The sequence below is a fragment of the Ascaphus truei genome, chromosome 3 (genome assembly GCF_040206685.1).
Source record: "Ascaphus truei isolate aAscTru1 chromosome 3, aAscTru1.hap1, whole genome shotgun sequence".
NCBI classification, from domain to species: Eukaryota; Metazoa; Chordata; class Amphibia; order Anura; family Ascaphidae; genus Ascaphus; species Ascaphus truei.
The window spans coordinates 63349374-63369032 of NC_134485.1; the positions used below are offsets into that span (position 1 = coordinate 63349374).

At 50.4% G+C, this 19659-nt stretch overlaps 1 protein-coding gene across 1 annotated transcript in view; it reads right to left on the bottom strand.

The window, feature by feature from the left end:
- Window positions 1–1794: 1794 nt before the first annotated feature.
- SHPK (sedoheptulokinase) overlaps window positions 1795–19659 on the bottom strand; it is a 36541-nt gene continuing 18676 nt past the window's right edge. Inside the window, exon 7 of the mRNA XM_075594145.1 lies at window positions 1795–2971. Coding sequence (XP_075450260.1) covers window positions 2577–2971 — 395 coding nt within the window. The 3' untranslated portion in view covers window positions 1795–2576. The remainder of the gene's footprint in view (window positions 2972–19659) is intronic.

Here is a 19659-nt window from a genome sequence, read left to right on the forward strand (position 1 = left end):
ATTCATCATTTGACTCTACATAGAAAAGTGTATAGATAAAGAAATGTGTGTTCCCAAATACGTAGTTGTTATTAATCAGAATAGAGGTCATCACAATATCCTCATTTTTAATAAAGTCCTCAAATTAAGTGGTGAGAGGCAAGGGAGTCCAAAGGCAGGCAAAACAGCAGACAGGATTCAGCGCAGGAGCAAAGGTAAAGAGGAATTTGCCCAGGCAAGGACTGAGTGGGAATGGTCTTTTAAAGGGCACGGCCATTCAAGCTGAGTTTGGCTTCCCAAATAGGTGGCCATCTTGGTAAAGGCTGTGATAAGGAGGCATCCATGTTGGAAACACAAATCCTCACGAGCGGAGAATGAATGGTGCAATGTACAAGTGAATCCTTGAAGAAAACTTGTTTGAGTCAGCCAAGACGGGGCGGAAATTCTCATTTAAGCAGGACAATGACCCGAAGCAACACAGGAATGGTTGAATAAGAAGCTAATTAATGCTCGAGTAGCCCAGTCAATGTACTGACTTGAATACAATCAAATATTTATGGAAAGACTTGAAGATTGCAGTTCATCGTCAATCCCCAAAAAGCTTATAAGAACAGGATCAATTTTGCAGTGAAGAATGGACAACATTTTTACCATCCTACTGTGCAAAGGTAGTAGAGACTTATCCATAAAGACTCATTGCTGTAATTGCTGCAAAAGGTGGTTCTACCAAGTACTGACTTACAGTATGGGGCTGAATACTTATGTAATCAGTGCATTTCCTTTTGTACATTTCCTGTGCTGACATTTAACCACCACCTCATATAAAGTATTCGGTTTAACCACTGCAGCTTTGGAGCTTAGAATAAAAAAGTATGTTTGAAAAAAACGTGCATACATTATTTGTAATTGAACAACATGTGACATTACTGGTAGAGGGTGAATACTTCTGCAAACCACTAACTCTTGTGTTGTAGTGCGTTAACAAACAGATGATTTCTTATTCAGCAGTATGTCTTTTTTTTTTTTAATAGTGATGGGTGAATGTGTAAAAGTTTTGGACAAACTTTTATATTTTCTTGCAAACCTGCAAAAATTTGTTCGACATTTGTTAATTAAAAACCTTGACGAAACCATTGGAATTCTGCCTGAATCCACTATGCGTTAATGAACTTAAAAAAAACCTTGCAGCTTTGGTGTTAATTACATCAAGAGAAAGCACACGTGGAGAGACACGAGCACAAAAATAAGTACACCTAAGATACCTGGGATATAGGTAAATTTGGATATGCAAAGTATGTTTAAATGTCTTACCAGGTATCTCAGATGTGATCCTTTTAGTGCACAGGTGCCTCTCCACATGTTTTATAAAAGGTACATTTGGGGGGGTGGGGTGGGGGGGGGGGTATGATTTCAATGTGCATGTTATTGATTTACTTTAAGATATCCCATCTTGCTCCTTACCCAGTGCTGTTTTTGTTTTTAAACGGCACTCTCCCCAGAGCCCAGCGCTGTTTAACGGTTACCGGGGTAACGTCAGATGCTATAGATTAAGCAAATCATTAAAAAAATTAACGCAAAAAATAAAATAAAAAGCAAAACATGCTCATGGGCCAAGATACTATTTATACGAGTTAAACTCATATAGGCTTCTGGAGCGATAGCTTGACATATGTTGTATATGGATACTAGAGAGATGATGTTAACAGATGTCATAATGTGAACAAATATAAAATAACTTTATTAATCACCACTTAAACTGACCTGCACATAAAACACAGATCATGGCAATATTTGTAAAATAAGAACACACCAAACTTTGGTTAAAAGGGATATTTATTTGATTGAAGCTTTTAAGTGCTCTCTAATAAAAGTGTGCTATGCGAAGCAGCTGATTCTATATTAACAAAAGTAAGATTATTATACAATAACCATAATTGTAAGTCAAATGGTTTAAAAAAAAAAAAATCCTTATTTTCTCTGCTATATTGAACAATGTCAGCAATGTTCATATAACTTGAATCAAGCTGATGTACACTCGGCTATAAGAAACATATTGACATTTATTTATTAAAGCAGCAGTGCTGTGTTGCGCCAGTTTAGGACGAAGATTGTGACCCTGCCTTAAAGTAAGTCCATAATACAGTAAAAATGCATGGTATTTTTTTTATTAAAGGGTTATAATTATTAATAGTCAATTGTGTACTCTGTATGATATAAAAATATAGATATATATTGATCATGTTCCAAGGTGAATTGCGTTTACGATACACATTGATGTTATGAGAATTGAGGAATTCCAGCCCTCTACCCAGCAACCTCCAAAACAGTCAAGTTTACATGGAAATGTGATTTGAATGTAAAGAAATGATTGGTTTTATAGAAATGATATTACTGTACCTCTGTTTCCCTCCAACATACTGGTGAATTGGTGAGTATTTATTCAGCCAACGTTTCAGTATAACACATCAGACCTTTCTCAAGGTTAACAGTGAACACTCACCATCCTTTTTGCTTTGTTTCTATTGGATTTTACGAGAGTTTCAGCACCGCAAGTATCTGTACATTTTGAGTGCATGTATACCTTTATATATTTTGAACTACCTCAGTTTCACCATTACCAAAGCAGCACCCACAGCTGAATCTACATCCCTTCCATAGATCACGGGAAATGGGAACGTTCTCTCCACTTCTTGCTTCAATACGGCATTCCTGGCTAACGCGCTCCCACTTCCAATGATCCTCTTAACACCAGATTTCTCAAGCCGATCGGAAGGCAACATGGAATGCATGTTCTCAATGATCCCGCGACACAGTGCTCGGGTCACGTGACCCAACGAGAGGTCAGCTTCTGAGATGTTGGACACAGAAGCCAGGCTATCAGGTGCATGTCTCTCTCCAAACAGCATGGGACAAACTCTAATATGGGTATCATTTTGCGACAAAGCAGCTTTAATCACCTGGGCATATATATCGCAATCAGAATTGGTAACACCTGCAAAAAAAATAAAATAGATGTTAAGTGTAGGATGACAGGCTTTAGTAGATAAGACCAGTTGAGCAACACATTTCTGGAAGCAGGATGTCCAAGATACAAGGAATGTACTTGTTTAATCTTCTATTTATTTACCTCATTACTGTATTATGAAATAAATAGGGCTTATTCAATCAAGTGTGATAACACTGATTTTGTGTTACCACACGGATTGTCTCATTGACTTGAATGGAACATTTTGTGCAGTAGCACCGAATCAACGATATCACACTTTATTGAATAATCCCTAATGACTAATGAAAACTATGAATAAACAAATTTTTTTTGTAACTCAGAATAAATCGGCATGTCAGTCCCAAAACCATGACGCATTTCAATGTGAACACATTACAAAAATACGCATATTAGAAATTCTTGTAAAATAATAATTCATTTTAACTTGATACTTAAGAGTTCAGCCTTAGTGACATTAAAAAACAGTACCTTAGGAATGGTTCTAAAGAGACTGTGTCACATGTATTGATTAAGTACCTTTGACCTTTATTTTTGTTAAATATATATATTCATGCCCGATCTGCATCTGAGTAAGTGACTATATTGAAGCGTTTTACAGTTTATACTGATGATCTCTACGCTGAAATATGATTACACCAGTGGGCCCACCGTTATAGAATAATTTGTTTGTATTAAATAAAAAACAAAGATACACTTCACGGTTTGGCAACTTTGGTATTTTAAACTGCATAATTAAAAATGGACAAAATGTTTTGTCAATTAAAAAAAGCGCAGAACGGAAATATTAAATATTTGGTACCTTATTAAGTATTTATTTGCTTATCTTAAAAAACAGAGGTATACGTTCATCAGGAAGCATTCAGTAAAACCAATCACATTTTTTTTTAAATTATGATGATTTTTTTTTTTTTTTTTAAGTGATCTGTATTTTGTGGAATGTCACTTAGCATGGTGGCACAATTACAATGACATTACATGTGTAGTGTCACTATGGTTCACTCAAACATCTCAGTGACAATCGATTTAATAGCCCTAAACAGTGCTTCTTATAAGAACGCACTCTTTTAGAGAAATAACGGTCTGAACACACTTAACTAAACTCACCAAAATTAGATTAAGTTCCCTTTTAGGGTCTTGAGATATCTGGCATGAAAGATCACATTCCTACAAGTACAGTAGTGTTTCTGGACACGTGCTCCTATCCATGTTTGATTTGGGTTTTCGAGGCAGCCTGCACCATTATAAGCGCAAAAACATCCATGCTCTATGTTAACACCTATGGCTTGTACCTTTGAATTTAGAATCAACAACTCTAGATTTAGAAGGCTCAAGCATCCAAACAGTGAAAAACGGCACAAACATTATTAAAATAACAAGAAAGCATACAAGGTTAATAGTAACAAACATTTGGATTTAATTTGTCACATTTGCGGCCCATTAAGGACTAAAAATACAGTCCTTGAATCTGTATAACTGCCAACCGAAAAGTATCAAATGATAATTAGACATAACACTTTAAATATTTAAAAATATAGTGTAAAGTACACAAAAACAACAACCTTTTAAACTGCACAAACACCAATTAATGGTCTTAGATTCTTTAAAGCACAGATGTGCTGGAACCCACAGGAATGCTTTTCACCCGGCAAAAAGATAGAATAGAAAGTTCACTTATTGTTTTCTCAATACATCAGCTAATGACTTCAGGAAATGACAGATGTCTTGAGAGAAGCCTGCACTTACAGTACAGTATCTAAATGCGTTCTCTCATTTTCATTAGCCAGCAGGCTACATATGTTCTCTGGGTTTATGACAACCTCAAAATTCGAGAAAAATAGATTTGAAAACTACAATTATGTTGTAGTGCAATGTACTTTGTGGCTGCAAAATGTGGTTTAAAAGTCAATACAAAGTTGGGCAAGTAGGGCTCATTTACTCATTCCAAGTTCCCATTGCATCTAAGGCTGCGTCCCCGCTAGCGCAGCCTTCCTGCAAAAAGTGGTGAGTCAAAAACATGAATTCAAGAATGCCAAGAATAGGCACTGATTGTCACGTATTACTACTGTGAAGCGCTATGTACATTAATGGCGCTATATAAATAAAGACATACAATACATGGGAACACCAGTAGTGGGAACTTAGCACTGAATTTAAAGAAAATAAAGTCTTGGCTCAAGTAAAATCTATGATTTTGTAGTAAGTATAGAAAATGAGCAGATGATGTGGGTAAAACAGAGCATCGCTGATCAGTACATTCCCCACTCCCTAGGCCTAGGGTATGTGGATGCATGGTGTGCTTGTGTTAGTACTGTTTTCTTACCAACTACATATCAGTGGCGGTGTAGTACAGCCCATGCGTAGTGATCTAAGAAGTTGCAAAATACAGTATTTTTAGTCGTGCAGATGTCAGTAAATCAGGGAGGAAGATATTCATTGTAACACATGGTGCTGATTACTATAGAGAGAACCTCACTCTAACCCCTTGATGGTGAACGCGTGCTGCCTAGGGAGTGTGGCAATATAAGCATAGAGGTGTACCAAAGAGGGCACAACAAGATCCCTAATGCAGGCACACTGCAGACCTTTATAAAATAATATGGTCAGGGGTGAAAAAATGTGTATAAAATATTTTATTAATAAATGTACTTAAAAACAATGTGTGTAGTGTTTATTGGTAAACGTCTAGTAGCTAATGTCACTTGGTATCGATGTATATAACATCAAAGTTCAGTAGAGACTATAGAAACAAAAAAAGTCTCTTAATGTAAACACGTGGTAAACTTATGAATATAATTTCAACCGTAATCTTAAAGCAGGATATTGAGGTGTAATATAACACTTAGGTGAAAAAATTCCTTCTCCTGATGGATTTGTGAAATCAATATACTGCGTGGTAAATCTATATTTGGTAACAATGCTGAGTGAGACAACACCGTTAGTGTGTATAGATCAGTAGTGTGATAACCACTGCTGATATTGAGGCAGATCGGCTGCCTGATGCTGATGCTGTACAAATTTACAAGTAATCTGTGCAATGCGTTGTGTAATGCGCATGCTCCGCCGTTGGAGACAGATGTAATAAGGACCTAATTGCTGGAACACGGTAGGTGAAACTTGCTGAGGGGAGAAGGCCCTCTTAAATGCAGATAGGCAAGTTAACCCCTTGTTGCTAGGGATGGTAGTGTGTCAAACAGTCACAAAGAATACAGGTTGCCGATGCATTGGGCAAACATCAGCCAATAACAGACGATCCTTATGAAGATACGTTACAGTGAAACTAACTTTAAAATGAAAGTGCTACGTGTTGAGCTTGTTTGCGTCCGGTGGATGTGTAGCTGAAAAATCAGCAGGGTGATATCGTATGCCTATAATAGGGCTAGTTAGTCTCGAAAGATGGATACTGTAAGGTTACTAAATGTTTTATTGCGGTAGAGTATTCACTGCGCATGCTCCGTGGTAGCTGAAAATAAGATAATAATCAGTTACTATATGACAGTAAAAAAGAAGGGAACAGCGCAAAGAAAAATCTCATAGTGTATTAAATTCAAAAAATCAATTTATAATTAAAGGGTGAGTATTGCACGTACATCAAATATAAAATCACACAGCATGACATGTTTGGGACATGTTACCCATCTGTAGACAGCCGATCACTCTCGCAATGCAGAACTTGCAGGTCTTTTCCTCTCACAGCGGTGGTAGAGGTTCGCGTGGTTCAGCTTGGCTGCAGATCACTCAGCTGTTGCAGAGGCACGCCTGGATCACTCAGCTGTTGCAGAGGCACGCCTGGATCACTCAGCTGTTGCAGAGGCACGCCTGGATCAGCTTACTGGTGGGGATCCCTCCTAGTACCTGGCAATGTCACTGCAGACTTGGCGGAGCTCCTTCGCTTCCTGACACGTGCACGTGCACAGTGGCGTCTGACGTCATCAGCTGGCGTCCGGTAGTGTCTCAGTGTCTTAGTTCCTTCTCGTTAGATGGCGCCAAAACCGGCGAAAAGGCACAGAGGGAAAACAGCTCCCCAGCAAATAGTGTGATAGAAAATACCCCAATGGGTATACAGAGCATAAGTAGGGAATGCGCCCACTCCTACGCGTTTCGTTAAGCTAATAGATTTAAAGAACAAATATCGGCTAAGACTACTGAACATATGTGAACAAAGTGAACATATTATTTATTTATTGGGATAGCACAGTGAATGCGCGCTACTCAAAAAGTAGTCTTAGCCGATATTTGTTCTTTAAATCTATTAGCTTAATTGGTTCACTCCTTTCATGAGATAGTCTCAGACCGTTGCTGAGGCTTTTAACTACTTTGTGTTAACGTCTGGTTCTCGTATTTGGATATCATAGCGACCTTTGAGGCATCACGGTATCCGGTTTAAGCAGCATACTTGCTTTACCTAGGCCACGGGATACAACATTTTTTGAGTAGCGCGCATTCACTGTGCTATCCCAATAAATAAATAATATGTTCACTTTGTGCATCTCCACTGCGGAGCATGCATAGAAAACTGTACCTGATTACACAGTGCTTTTACCTTTAGGCACACTCAGTTTTAGGATCTGGCCTCAAGATCTCGTATGTAATATACCTCAAATATACATGATATACCAGTATGAGATACGCTTATGTAATCACTTGATAACCCGTCACGCCCATAACCGACATCAGACTTACCTGTGCTTATACAGGAGGACAGTCAATCCTCCCTCTAGGCTCCATTCACTGTCATATAGTAACTGATTATTATCTTATTTTCAGCTACCACGGAGCATGCGCAGTGAATACTCTACCGCAATAAAACATTTAGTAACCTTACAGTATCCATCTTTCGAGACTAACTAGCCCTATTATAGGCATACGATATCACCCTGCTGATTTTTCACCTACACATCCACCGGACGCAAACAAGCTCAACACGTAGCACTTTCATTTTAAAGTTAGTTTCACTCTAACGTATCTTCATAAGGATCGTCTGTTATTGGCTGATGTTTGCCCAATGCATCGGCAACCTGTATGCTTTGTGACTGTTTGACACACTACCATCCCTAGCAACAAGGGGTTAACTTGCCTATTTGCATTTAAGAGGGCACTTCTCCCCTCAGCAAGTTTCACCTACCGTGTTCCAGCAATTAGGTCCTTATTACATCTGTCTCCAACGGCGGAGCATGCGCATTACACAACGCATTGCACAGATTACTTGTAAATTTGTACAGCATCAGCATCAGGCAGCCGATCTGCCTCAATATCAGCAGTGGTTATCACACTACTGATCTATACACACTAACGGTGTTGTCTCACTCAGCATTGTTACCAAATATAGATTTACCACGCAGTATATTGATTTCACAAATCCATCAGAAGGAATTTTTTCACCTAAGTGTTATATTACACCTCAATATCCTGCTTTAAGATTACGGTTGAAATTATATTCATAAGTTTACCACGTGTTTACATTAAGAGCCTTTTTTTGCTTCTATAGCCTCTACTGAACTTTGATGTTATATACATCGATACCAAGTGACATTAGTTACTAGACGTTTACCAATAAACAATACACACATTGTTTTTAAGTAGATTTATTAATAAAATATTTTATACACATTTTTCCACCCCAGACCATATTATTTTATAAAGGTCTGCAGTGCGCCTGCATTAGGGATCTTCTTGTGCCCTCTTTGGTACACCTCTATACTAACACATGGTGCTGACAACAGAATCAATGTGTTATCTCAAAATAACCATGAAAATGCCAAGCAAAAGAAGCAGTTTGAATGTACAATGTTCACCCAAGACTGCAGTGCAAACTCAGCAGATATCTGGGCTGTGACAACATTAAAACTCATAGACCCAATTCTTTTACTTCCAAGGCTGTCTAAGGCTGCGTCCAGGGTGGAGGGCGCTCACGCTCGCCACGATGAGACACATTGAGACAATGTGTGTGGCGTGCGTGAGCTCCCTCCTGCGCGTGCCCGTGAGCTGTAGTCGGAGCTCAGTTTCAAGAGTTTCAAAATTTTGAATCTGCAGCTCCGACTTCAGATCACATGACCTACTTTACCCAATCAGAGGACAGCAAGGCAAAACCAATGCAATACAAGCATTGGGAGCTTGTATTGTATTGCATTGCATTGCTTGCTGTCCTCTGACACGAAACAGGGGGGGGTGACACGAAATAGGGGGGGGACACACACGAAACGGGGGGGGGAGACACGAAACAGGGGGGGGGGTGACACGAAATAGGGGGGGACACACGAAACGGGGGGGGAGACACGAAACAGGGGGGGGTGACACGAAATAGGGGGAAGACACGAAACGGGGGGGGGGAGACACGAAACGGGGGGGAGACACGAAACGGGGGGGGGGGGACGACACAAAACGGTAAGGGGCGACACAAAACGGGGGGACGACACAAAACGGGGGGGACGACACAAAACGGGGGGGACGACACAAAACGGGGGGGACGACACAAAACGGGGGGGACGACACAAAACGGGGGGGGGGGACGACACAAAACGGGGGGGGGACGACACAAAACGGGGGGGACGACACAAAACGGGGGGGGGTGACGATGGAGGGGATTTGGCCCGGGATTAAAGGGGTTACACCCCATTTGGCCACCCCTGACCGCACCGGGAGACAAGGGGTTAACTGGGCTGAGGTCCAGAAATGTGATGTAACCCTTGTTATGACATGTAAATGCATGTTCCCCTGTTCCATTGTAATGTCTGGTTACTCAGTGTTTGCATCACACACACACTAGAATCCATCCGGGAGCACAAGGGTTAATAGTTCTTTAATGATTATAGCTCTTTGTGTAATTTTCCCGCCTTTTCAGGCACCATTTTGCAGGTCCCCATTGGCCGCCATTAGGGCTCAATGCATTTCAATAGGAATTTGTGCTGTTTTAGTCCTGTTTCCTGTAGTGACCAGCAGGTGGCGCCCGAGAGGGAGAGCGGCGGTTTCCCATTGAAAGTCAATGGGCTCATTGACTTCAATGGAGATGCCTCGAGGTAACCTAGTTGGCTGCCGTCCAGACCGCAAACCGCAAAGCGGATACAATGTCCTTCAAAAGAGCTAAAATCACTGGGTCAAGTTCAACGTCAATTAGCGGGGGAATAAACAGTTCTAGGGCACCTAGGGATAAAATTCTTTTTGCCCCTAGTTCCTAGGCGTCCCCCCACTCGACGACCACCACCGGGTCCCCGAATCCTGGACCCCCGATAAGGGTCGAACCAGATAGAGCGGGTCGCGCCATAGGCTTCAATGGCGGCGGCAGAAACAGCTCAGAAAAATGACTAAGTGTAAAATGTTGAAATGTGTAAGTCCATATCTCCGGTTCTGGAATGCCCAGAGGGATGGGATTTGGGTGACATGTAGCCAAGATTCCGGCTTTAATGCATGCCCATTTCCAGCCCCCTCAGACGGAGTATGGACCCCCTTGAAGTTCGGGACTTTTCCCATAGACTTCAATGGCAGAAAACCCCCATTGACTTCAATGGCGGCGATTTACCATTGAAAGTCTATGGCGGAGCGGCCCGTTGTTTTCAATGGGGATTTAGTGAAAAGCTGAGATTTCTTTTTCAATGGAGATTTTTGTATTAAAATGATTTAATGTGCATTTGTGTAACTCCGGTTTCTTGGGTCGTAGCAAGTCGCTTTTTGGACCATATGGTGTCCCAGTTCTGGCAAGGAGAACTGGAAAGTTTGGACCTGCTAAACCTAACGGAACCGGATATTTTAATACGTTTATATTTTATGCTTAATAGTGTATCTTAAGGTATGGACAAAGACCCAGAGGAAATTCTTTTGGGCCATAAGGTAGCAGATGGCCCTGGGGACGCCGCTATGTCTAGGATTTTAGTGCTGTTCAAAGAGTTTTATCACCCTCACTGTTTATCCGAAGCCCAAACCAGGGCAGGTCTTAAGTGTTCCAGTTAACACCTTTCAACAAAGGTATTCCTGCCAGAACTCCAAATGGTAGACTGGCTGGCATTCCTGATGTAAATGTGGGGCTTCAGAAATGAGACCCCCAGAGTTCTACTGCGCATGTGCCAACTAGCAGGGGGGCATGGGTCAGAATGCTTTCCCACGTTAGTGAGTGGCTGGAGGTAATTGTAAACCAATCCCCTGTGCTTAAGGTTAAGAATAGAAGGAGAATGGTTTATAAACTGCTGTCCACCCATATATCTTTTGTCTTCGTTTGCTGATATGGTTACCTGATACCACCTGAATGGTTTCCTGATTGCTGAGAAGAAATGCCATGCAATGTCTTGGGCTGATTGCTGCATGAAACTGCCAGTCCAGCTGGGACTGTTTTCATTATTTTCATCTTTTAAGTAAGTGTCTATATTTTGCCTGTTATTTGTACATATTTGCTGTGTTCACCTTTATCAAGGAATAAAATCACTTTATTATATCTTAAGTCTCGTCCCAGTTCAAACCCAGGTATATATATATATTTATATATAGTTTTGGTGTAAATTACAGCCTGTCGCAAGCTCTCGTGACAGGCTTGTAATTAACTGGTGGCAGCTGGCGGGACCTGGATTACAGTATTCTGCGGGGTACTGTGATCCAGTGGGAACTTGATGGTAATTGCAAGTTCCTGGGACTAAAGATATTGAACACACAGTGTACAACATATAACACAAGATATGGCACCTCCTCACTGTTCCCCTACTTGTGAGAAGCATTTCCTCCAGAACCAAAGTGCCGGCCATCCGTCTGACTGGAGCCGGGCACTGAGACCAGAGGAGTGCATCAAGTCGGCGCGGGGAGCAGCAGCCAGCAAGGCTGAGAGAGAGACAGCAATCGGTGAGCATGAAACCCGGCAGGCTGAGCAAAGATCCACAGCTGCAGCTGCTGTAACCATCAGACATGTGGAGGGAGCGGGTGGTCTTGGAAACCACTGAAGTCTTGCACCAGGGGAGGTAACGGCCGTTGCAGTGGCCCGTCCATTTTCCCTGAAAGAGCTAGCACTGATGTGTGCGTTGGGCAAGATGTGGTTCCCGGCGAAGTGGACCCAGTCCCTGGCGTCGGTACAGCACCGACCCGCTTATCCCCTCCCTGAGCCCGGCGCTCAGGCAACTCCGCTCTGGACTCTGTTGCCCCTTGCTGGGGTTAGTCCACCGGTGGCGGAGAAGCACCGGCAGCTGCTGCAGCACTGCCAACAAATGGGCCACAATAATGCCCAGTGCCCTGACCGTGCGTGGTCAGGCGAAGAAGCCCCTCAGGGCCAACGCTCACGAGCTGCGGAAAAGATGACCCAGTTAGCGGCATCCTCTGATGGCTCCCGCCCAGCCGGGGCGACAACCCTCCTCGGGACGTCTCCTGGAGAACCTGGACGGGCTGCATCAGCAACAGCGGCGGAGAGCAGCGGCCATCCACCGGATCCCGGCGGCAGAAGAGCCGCGATTCCGGCAAAGTGCCGGAGCCCTTTCTGAGTGGGGGGAGGGACAGGGATTCCGGGAGGGGGTTTTGTTACCTGGTTTACATGGAGCTGTGTTTCTCCACAAAGACCTGGGACCCCGGTCCTGCATCGTTTCCCCTGTGCCAAACCCGGACGCTGCTGCGGCGGCGACCCGTTGCTTACCGGCCCAGATGTTGCCGGCGGCAGCCACTCCAGTCCCCCTGCAATTGGGACCAACGAAGGCGGCGGTCTCTGCGGGGACCAGCGAGGTAAGCCAGACCAAGTCGCAGACTGACCCTGACTTATTTTTCCCTATGACTGTACCCTGTTGTTTCACTCTATGGGTGACGGGGGGGTTGGCAGGAGATAAGGGCACCAGGGGAGGGGAAGGAAGGGCAGCTTGTAGGGCAGTCAGGATTCCCCATTACCCTGGTGGAGCAGCAAGGGGACTCTCAGTTAAGAGCCCCACTGTTGCAGCCTGGCTATGGGCCGGAGGTATCAGGGGTTGTGGCAAAGTTAGACCACCCCCAGATTTCAGGGGTAGTGGCAAAGTTAGACCACCCCCAGATTACCTGCCGGCCAGAAGCTAAGGTGGGTGCATCTGCACCAGCCACCCTGAGCTCACCTCCGGTAATGGGGGCACAGCTTCAGGGAGAGGGGCTAGCCCCGTTAGCACCCAGCTCTAGGGTAGGATTGCCTGGGAGAGGGTTGGGTGGGCCAGTGGGAACCGGGGAGGGAAGGCAGCAAGTGAGCCAGCCAGATTTCCCCATTACCTTGGTGGAGCAGCAAGAGGACTCTCAGTTAAGAGCCCCACTGTTGCAGCCTTGCTATGGGCCGGAGGTATCAGGGGTTGTGGCAAAGTTAGACCACCCCCAGATTTCAGGGGTAGTGGCAAAGTTAGACCACCCCCAGATTACTTGTAATTTTACAAGTAAATTACAGCCTGTCGCAAGCTCTCGTGACAGGCGGACGACACAAAACGGGGGGGGGGGGGGGGGGAACGACACAAAACGGGGGGACGACGACACAAAACGGGGGGGGACGACACAAAACGGGACGACGACGACACAAAACGGGGGGGAGACGACACAAAACGGGGGGACGACGACACAAAACGGGGGGGGGGGGACACACAAAACTGGGGGGGATGACACAAAACAGGGGGGGGGGACGACACAAAACGGGGGAGACGACACAAAACGGGGGGGGGGGACGACACAAAACGGGGGGGGGGACGACACAAAACGGGGGGGGGGGGGGACACAAAACGGGGGGGGGACGACACAAAACGGGGGGGGGACGACACAAAACGGGGGGGGGACGACAAAACGGGGGGGACGACAAAACGGGGGGGGGACACAAAACGGGGGGGACGACACAAAACGGGGGGGACGACACAAAACGGGGGGGACGACACAAAACGGGGGGGACGACACAAAACGGGGGGGACGACACAAAACGGGGGGGACGACACAAAACGGGGGGGACGACACAAAACGGGGGGGACGACACAAAACGGGGGGGACGACACAAAACGGGGGGGACGACACAAAACGGGGGGGACGACACAAAACGGGGGGACGACACAAAACAGGGGGACGACACAAAACAGGGGGACGACACAAAACGGGGGGACGACACAAAACGGGGGAGACGACACAAAACGGGGGAGACGACACAAAACGGGGGAGACGACACAAAACGGGGGAGACGACACAAAACGGGGGGGGGGACGACACAAAACGGGGGGGGGGGACGACACAAAACGGGGGGGGACGACACAAAACGGGGGGGACGACACAAAACGGGGGGGACGACACAAAACGGGGAGACGACACAAAACGGGGGGACGACGACACAAAACGGGGGGGGGACACACAAAACTGGGGGGGATGACACAAAACAGGGGGGGGGGCGACACAAAACGGGGGGGACGACACAAAACTGGGGGGGGGGACGACACAAAACGGGGGAGACGACACAAAACGGGGGAGACGACACAAAACGGGGGAGACGACACAAAACGGGGGAGACGACACAAAACGGGGGAGACGACACAAAACGGGGGAGACGACACAAAACGGGGGAGACGACACAAAACGGGGGGGGGGGACGACACAAAACGGGGGGGACGACAAAACGGGGGGGACGACACAAAACGGGGGGGACGACACAAAACGGGGGGGACGACACAAAACGGGGGGGACGACACAAAACGGGGGGACGACACAAAACGGGGGGGACGACACAAAACGGGGGGGACGACACAAAACGGGGGGGACGACACAAAACAGGGGGACGACACAAAACAGGGGGACGACACAAAACAGGGGGACGACACAAAACGGGGGGACGACACAAAACGGGGGAGACGACACAAAACGGGGGAGACGACACAAAACGGGGGAGACGACACAAAACGGGGGAGACGACACAAAACGGGGGGGGGGGGGACGACACAAAACGGGGGGGGGACGACACAAAACGGGGGGGGACGACACAAAACGGGGGACGACGACACAAAACGGGGGGGGGGACGACACAAAACGGGGGGACGACACAAAACGGGGGGGACGACACAAAACAGGGGGGGGGACGACGACACAAAACGGGGGGGGGACGACACAAAACGGGGGGGGGGACGACACAAAACGGGGGGGGACGACACAAAACGGGGGGGACGACACAAAACGGGGGGGACGACACAAAACGGGGGGGACGACACAAAACGGGGGGGGACGACACAAAACGGGGGGACGACAAAACGGGGGGACGACAAAACGGGGGGACGACAAAACGGGGGGACGACACAAAACGGGGGGACGACACAAAACGGGGGGACGACACAAAACGGGGGGACGACACAAAACGGGGGGACGACACAAAACGGGGGGACGACACAAAAGGGGGGGGACACAAAACGGGGGGGGACACAAAACGGGGGGGGGACACAAAACGGGGGGGGGGACACAAAACGGGGGGGGACACAAAACGGGGGGCGGGAACACAAAACGGGGGGGGGAACACAAAACGGGGGGGGGAACACAAAACAGGGGGGGGAACACAAAACGGGGGGGGGAACACAAAACGGGGGGGGACACAAAACGGGGGGGACACAAAACGGGGGGGACACAAAACTGAAAACGGAGAGATGTGAACGGGGGGGGGGGGGGTAAAACGAAGTGGTGATGTGAGGGGGGGAACTAAGTGGTGGTGTGAGGTGGGGGGGTAAAACGAAGTGGTGGTGTGAGGGGGGTAAAACGAAGTGGTGGTGTGAGGGGGGTAAAACGAAGTGGTGGTGTGAGGGGGGTAAAACGAAGTGGTGGTGTGAGGGGGGGTAAAACAAAGTGGTGGTGGTGGGGGGGCCAACGGGGTGGTAGGGGGGCAAACGGGGTGGTGGGGGGGCAAACGGGGTGGTGGGGGGGCAAACGGGGTGGTGGGGGGGCAAACGGGGTGGTGGGGGGGCAAACGGGGTGGTGGGGGGGCAAACGGGGTGGTGAGGGGGGGCAAATGGGGTGGTGGGGGGGCAAACGGGGTGGAGGGGGGCAAACGGGGTGGTGGGGGGCAAACGGGGTGGTGGGGGGAGGCTGACGGGGTGGTGGTGGGGGCAAATGGGGTGGAGGGGGGGGCAAATGGGGTGGAGCAAACGGGGTGGTGGGGGGCAAACGGGGTGGTGGGGGGGCAAACGGGGTGGTGGGGGGGGCAAACGGGGTGGTGGGGGGGGCAAACGGGGAGGTGGGGGGGGCAAACGGGGTGGTGGGCAAACGGGGTGAATGGGGGGCAAATGGGGTGGTGACGAGGTGGTGGGGGGGCAAACGGGGTGGTGACGGGGCAAACGGAGTGGTGGGGGGGCCAAACGGGGTGGTGGGGGGGGGCAAAAGGGGTGGTGACGGGGTGGTGGGGGGGGCAAACGGGGTGGAGGGCGGGCAAACGGGTGGTGGGGGGCAAACGGGGTGGTGGGGGGCAAACGGGGTGGTGGGGGGGCAAACGGGGTGGTGGGGGGGCAAACGGGGTGGTGGGGGGGCAAACGGGGTGGTGGGGGGGCAAACGGGGTGGTGGGGGGGCAAACGGGGTGGTGGGGGGGCAAACGGGGTGGTGGGGGGCAAACGGGGTGGTGGGGGGCAAACGGGGTGGTGGGGGGCAAACGGGGTGGTGGGGGGCAAACGGGGTGGTGGGGGGCAAACGGGGTGGTGGGAGGGGGCAAACGGGGTGGTGGGGGGGGGCAAACGGGGTGGTGGGGGGGCAAACGGGGTGGTGGGGGGGCAAACGGGGTGGTGGGGGGGCAAACGGGGTGGTGGGGGGGCAAACGGGGTGGTGGGGGGGGCAAACGGGGTGGTGGGGGGGCAAACGGGGTGGTGACGGTGTGGTGGGGGGGAGGCAAACGGGGTGGTGGGGGGCAAACGGGGTGGTGGGGGGCAAACGGGGTGGTGATGGTGTGGTGGGGGGGAGGCAAACGGGGTGGTGACGGGGTGGTGGGGGGGGTAAACGGGGTGGAGGGGGGGCAAACGGGGTGGAGGGGGGGCAAACGGGGTGGAGGGGGGGCAAACGGGGTGGTGGGGGGCAAACGGGGTGGTGGGGGCAAACGGGGTGGTGGGGGGAAAACGGGGTGGTGGGGGGGAAAACGGGGTGGTGGGGGGCAAACGGGGTGGTGGGGGGACAAACGGGGTGGTGACGATGTGGTGGGGGGGAGGCAAACGGGGTGGTGACGGGGGCAAACGGGGTGGTGGGGGGCAAACGGGGTGGTGGGGGGCAAACGGGGTGGTGACGGTGTGGTGGGGGGGAGGCAAACGGGGTGGTGACGGGGTGGTGGGGGGGGTAAACGGGGTGGAGGGGGGGCAAACGGGGTGGAGGGGGGCAAACGGGGTGGAGGGGGGACAAAACGGGGGGGGGACGACACAAAACGGGGGGGGTGACGACACAAAACGGGGGGGACGACAAAACGGGGGGGACGACAAAACGGGGGGGGGGACACAAAACGGGGGGGACGACACAAAACGGGGGGGACGACACAAAACGGGGGGGACGACACAAAACGGGGGGGACGACACAAAACGGGGGGGACGACACAAAACGGGGGGGACGACACAAAACGGGGGGGACGACACAAAACAGGGGGACGACACAAAACGGGGGGACGACACAAAACGGGGGGACGACACAAAACGGGGGAGACGACACAAAACGGGGGAGACGACACAAAACGGGGGAGACGACACAAAACGGGGGAGACGACACAAAACGGGGGGGGGGGACGACACAAAACGGGGGGGGGGGGGGGACACAAAACGGGGGGGGACGACACAAAACGGGGGGGACGACACAAAACGGGGGGGACGACACAAAACGGGGAGACGACACAAAACGGGGGGACGACGACACAAAACGGGGGGGGGACACACAAAACTGGGGGGGATGACACAAAACAGGGGGGGGGGGCGACACAAAACGGGGGGGAGGACACAAAACTGGGGGGGGGGACGACACAAAACGGGGGAGACGACACAAAACGGGGGAGACGACACAAAACGGGGGAGACGACACAAAACGGGGGAGACGACACAAAACGGGGGGGGGGGGACGACACAAAACGGGGGGGACGACAAAACGGGGGGGACGACAAAACGGGGGGGACGACAAAACGGGGGGGACGACACAAAACGGGGGGGACGACACAAAACGGGGGGGACGACACAAAACGGGGGGGACGACACAAAACGGGGGGACGACACAAAACGGGGGGGACGACACAAAACGGGGGGGACGACACAAAACGGGGGGGACGACACAAAACGGGGGGGACGACACAAAACAGGGGGACGACACAAAACAGGGGGACGACACAAAACGGGGGGACGACACAAAACGGGGGGACGACACAAAACGGGGGAGACGACACAAAACGGGGGAGACGACACAAAACGGGGGAGACGACACAAAACGGGGGAGACGACACAAAACGGGGGGGGGGGGGACGACACAAAACGGGGGGGGGGGGGACGACACAAAACGGGGGGGGGACGACACAAAACGGGGGGGGGACGACACAAAACGGGGGGGGGACGACACAAAACGGGGGGGGGACGACACAAAACGGGGGGACGACACAAAACGGGGGGGACGACACAAAACAGGGGGGGGGACGACGACACAAAACGGGGGGGGGACCACACAAAACGGGGGGGGGACCACACAAAACGGGGGGGGGGACGACACAAAACGGGGGGGGACGACACAAAACGGGGGGGACGACACAAAACGGGGGGGACGACACAAAACGGGGGGGACGACACAAAACGGGGGGGGACGACACAAAACGGGGGGACGACAAAACGGGGGGACGACACAAAACGGGGGGACGACACAAAACGGGGGGACGACACAAAACGGGGGGACGACACAAAACGGGGGGACGACACAAAACGGGGGGACGACACAAAACGGGGGGACGACACAAAAGGGGGGGGACACAAAACGGGGGGGGACACAAAACGGGGGGGGGACACAAAACGGGGGGGGGACACAAAACGGGGGGGGACACAAAACGGGGGGCGGGAACACAAAACGGGGGGGGGAACACAAAACAGGGGGGGGAACACAAAACGGGGGGGGGGGAACACAAAACGGGGGGGGACACAAAACGGGGGGGACACAAAACGGGGGGGACACAAAACTGAAAACGGAGAGATGTGAACGGGGGGGGGGGGGGGTAAAACGAAGTGGTGATGTGAGGGGGGGAACTAAGTGGTGGTGTGAGGTGGGGGGGTAAAACGAAGTGGTGGTGTGAGGGGGGTAAAACGAAGTGGTGGTGTGAGGGGGGTAAAACGAAGTGGTGGTGTGAGGGGGGTAAAACGAAGTGGTGGTGTGAGGGGGGGTAAAACAAAGTGGTGGTGGTGGGGGGGCCAACGGGGTGGTAGGGGGGCAAACGGGGTGGTGGGGGGGCAAACGGGGTGGTGGGGGGGCAAACGGGGTGGTGGGGGGGCAAACGGGGTGGTGGGGGGGCAAACGGGGTGGTGGGGGGGCAAACGGGGTGGTGAGGGGGGGCAAATGGGGTGGTGGGGGGGCAAACGGGGTGGAGGGGGGCAAACGGGGTGGTGGGGGGCAAACGGGTTGGTGGGGGGGAGGCTGACGGGGTGGTGGTGGGGGCAAATGGGGTGGAGGGGGGGGCAAATGGGGTGGAGCAAACGGGGTGGTGGGGGGCAAACGGGGTGGTGGGGGGGCAAACGGGGTGGTGGGGGGGGGCAAACGGGGTGGTGGGGGGGGC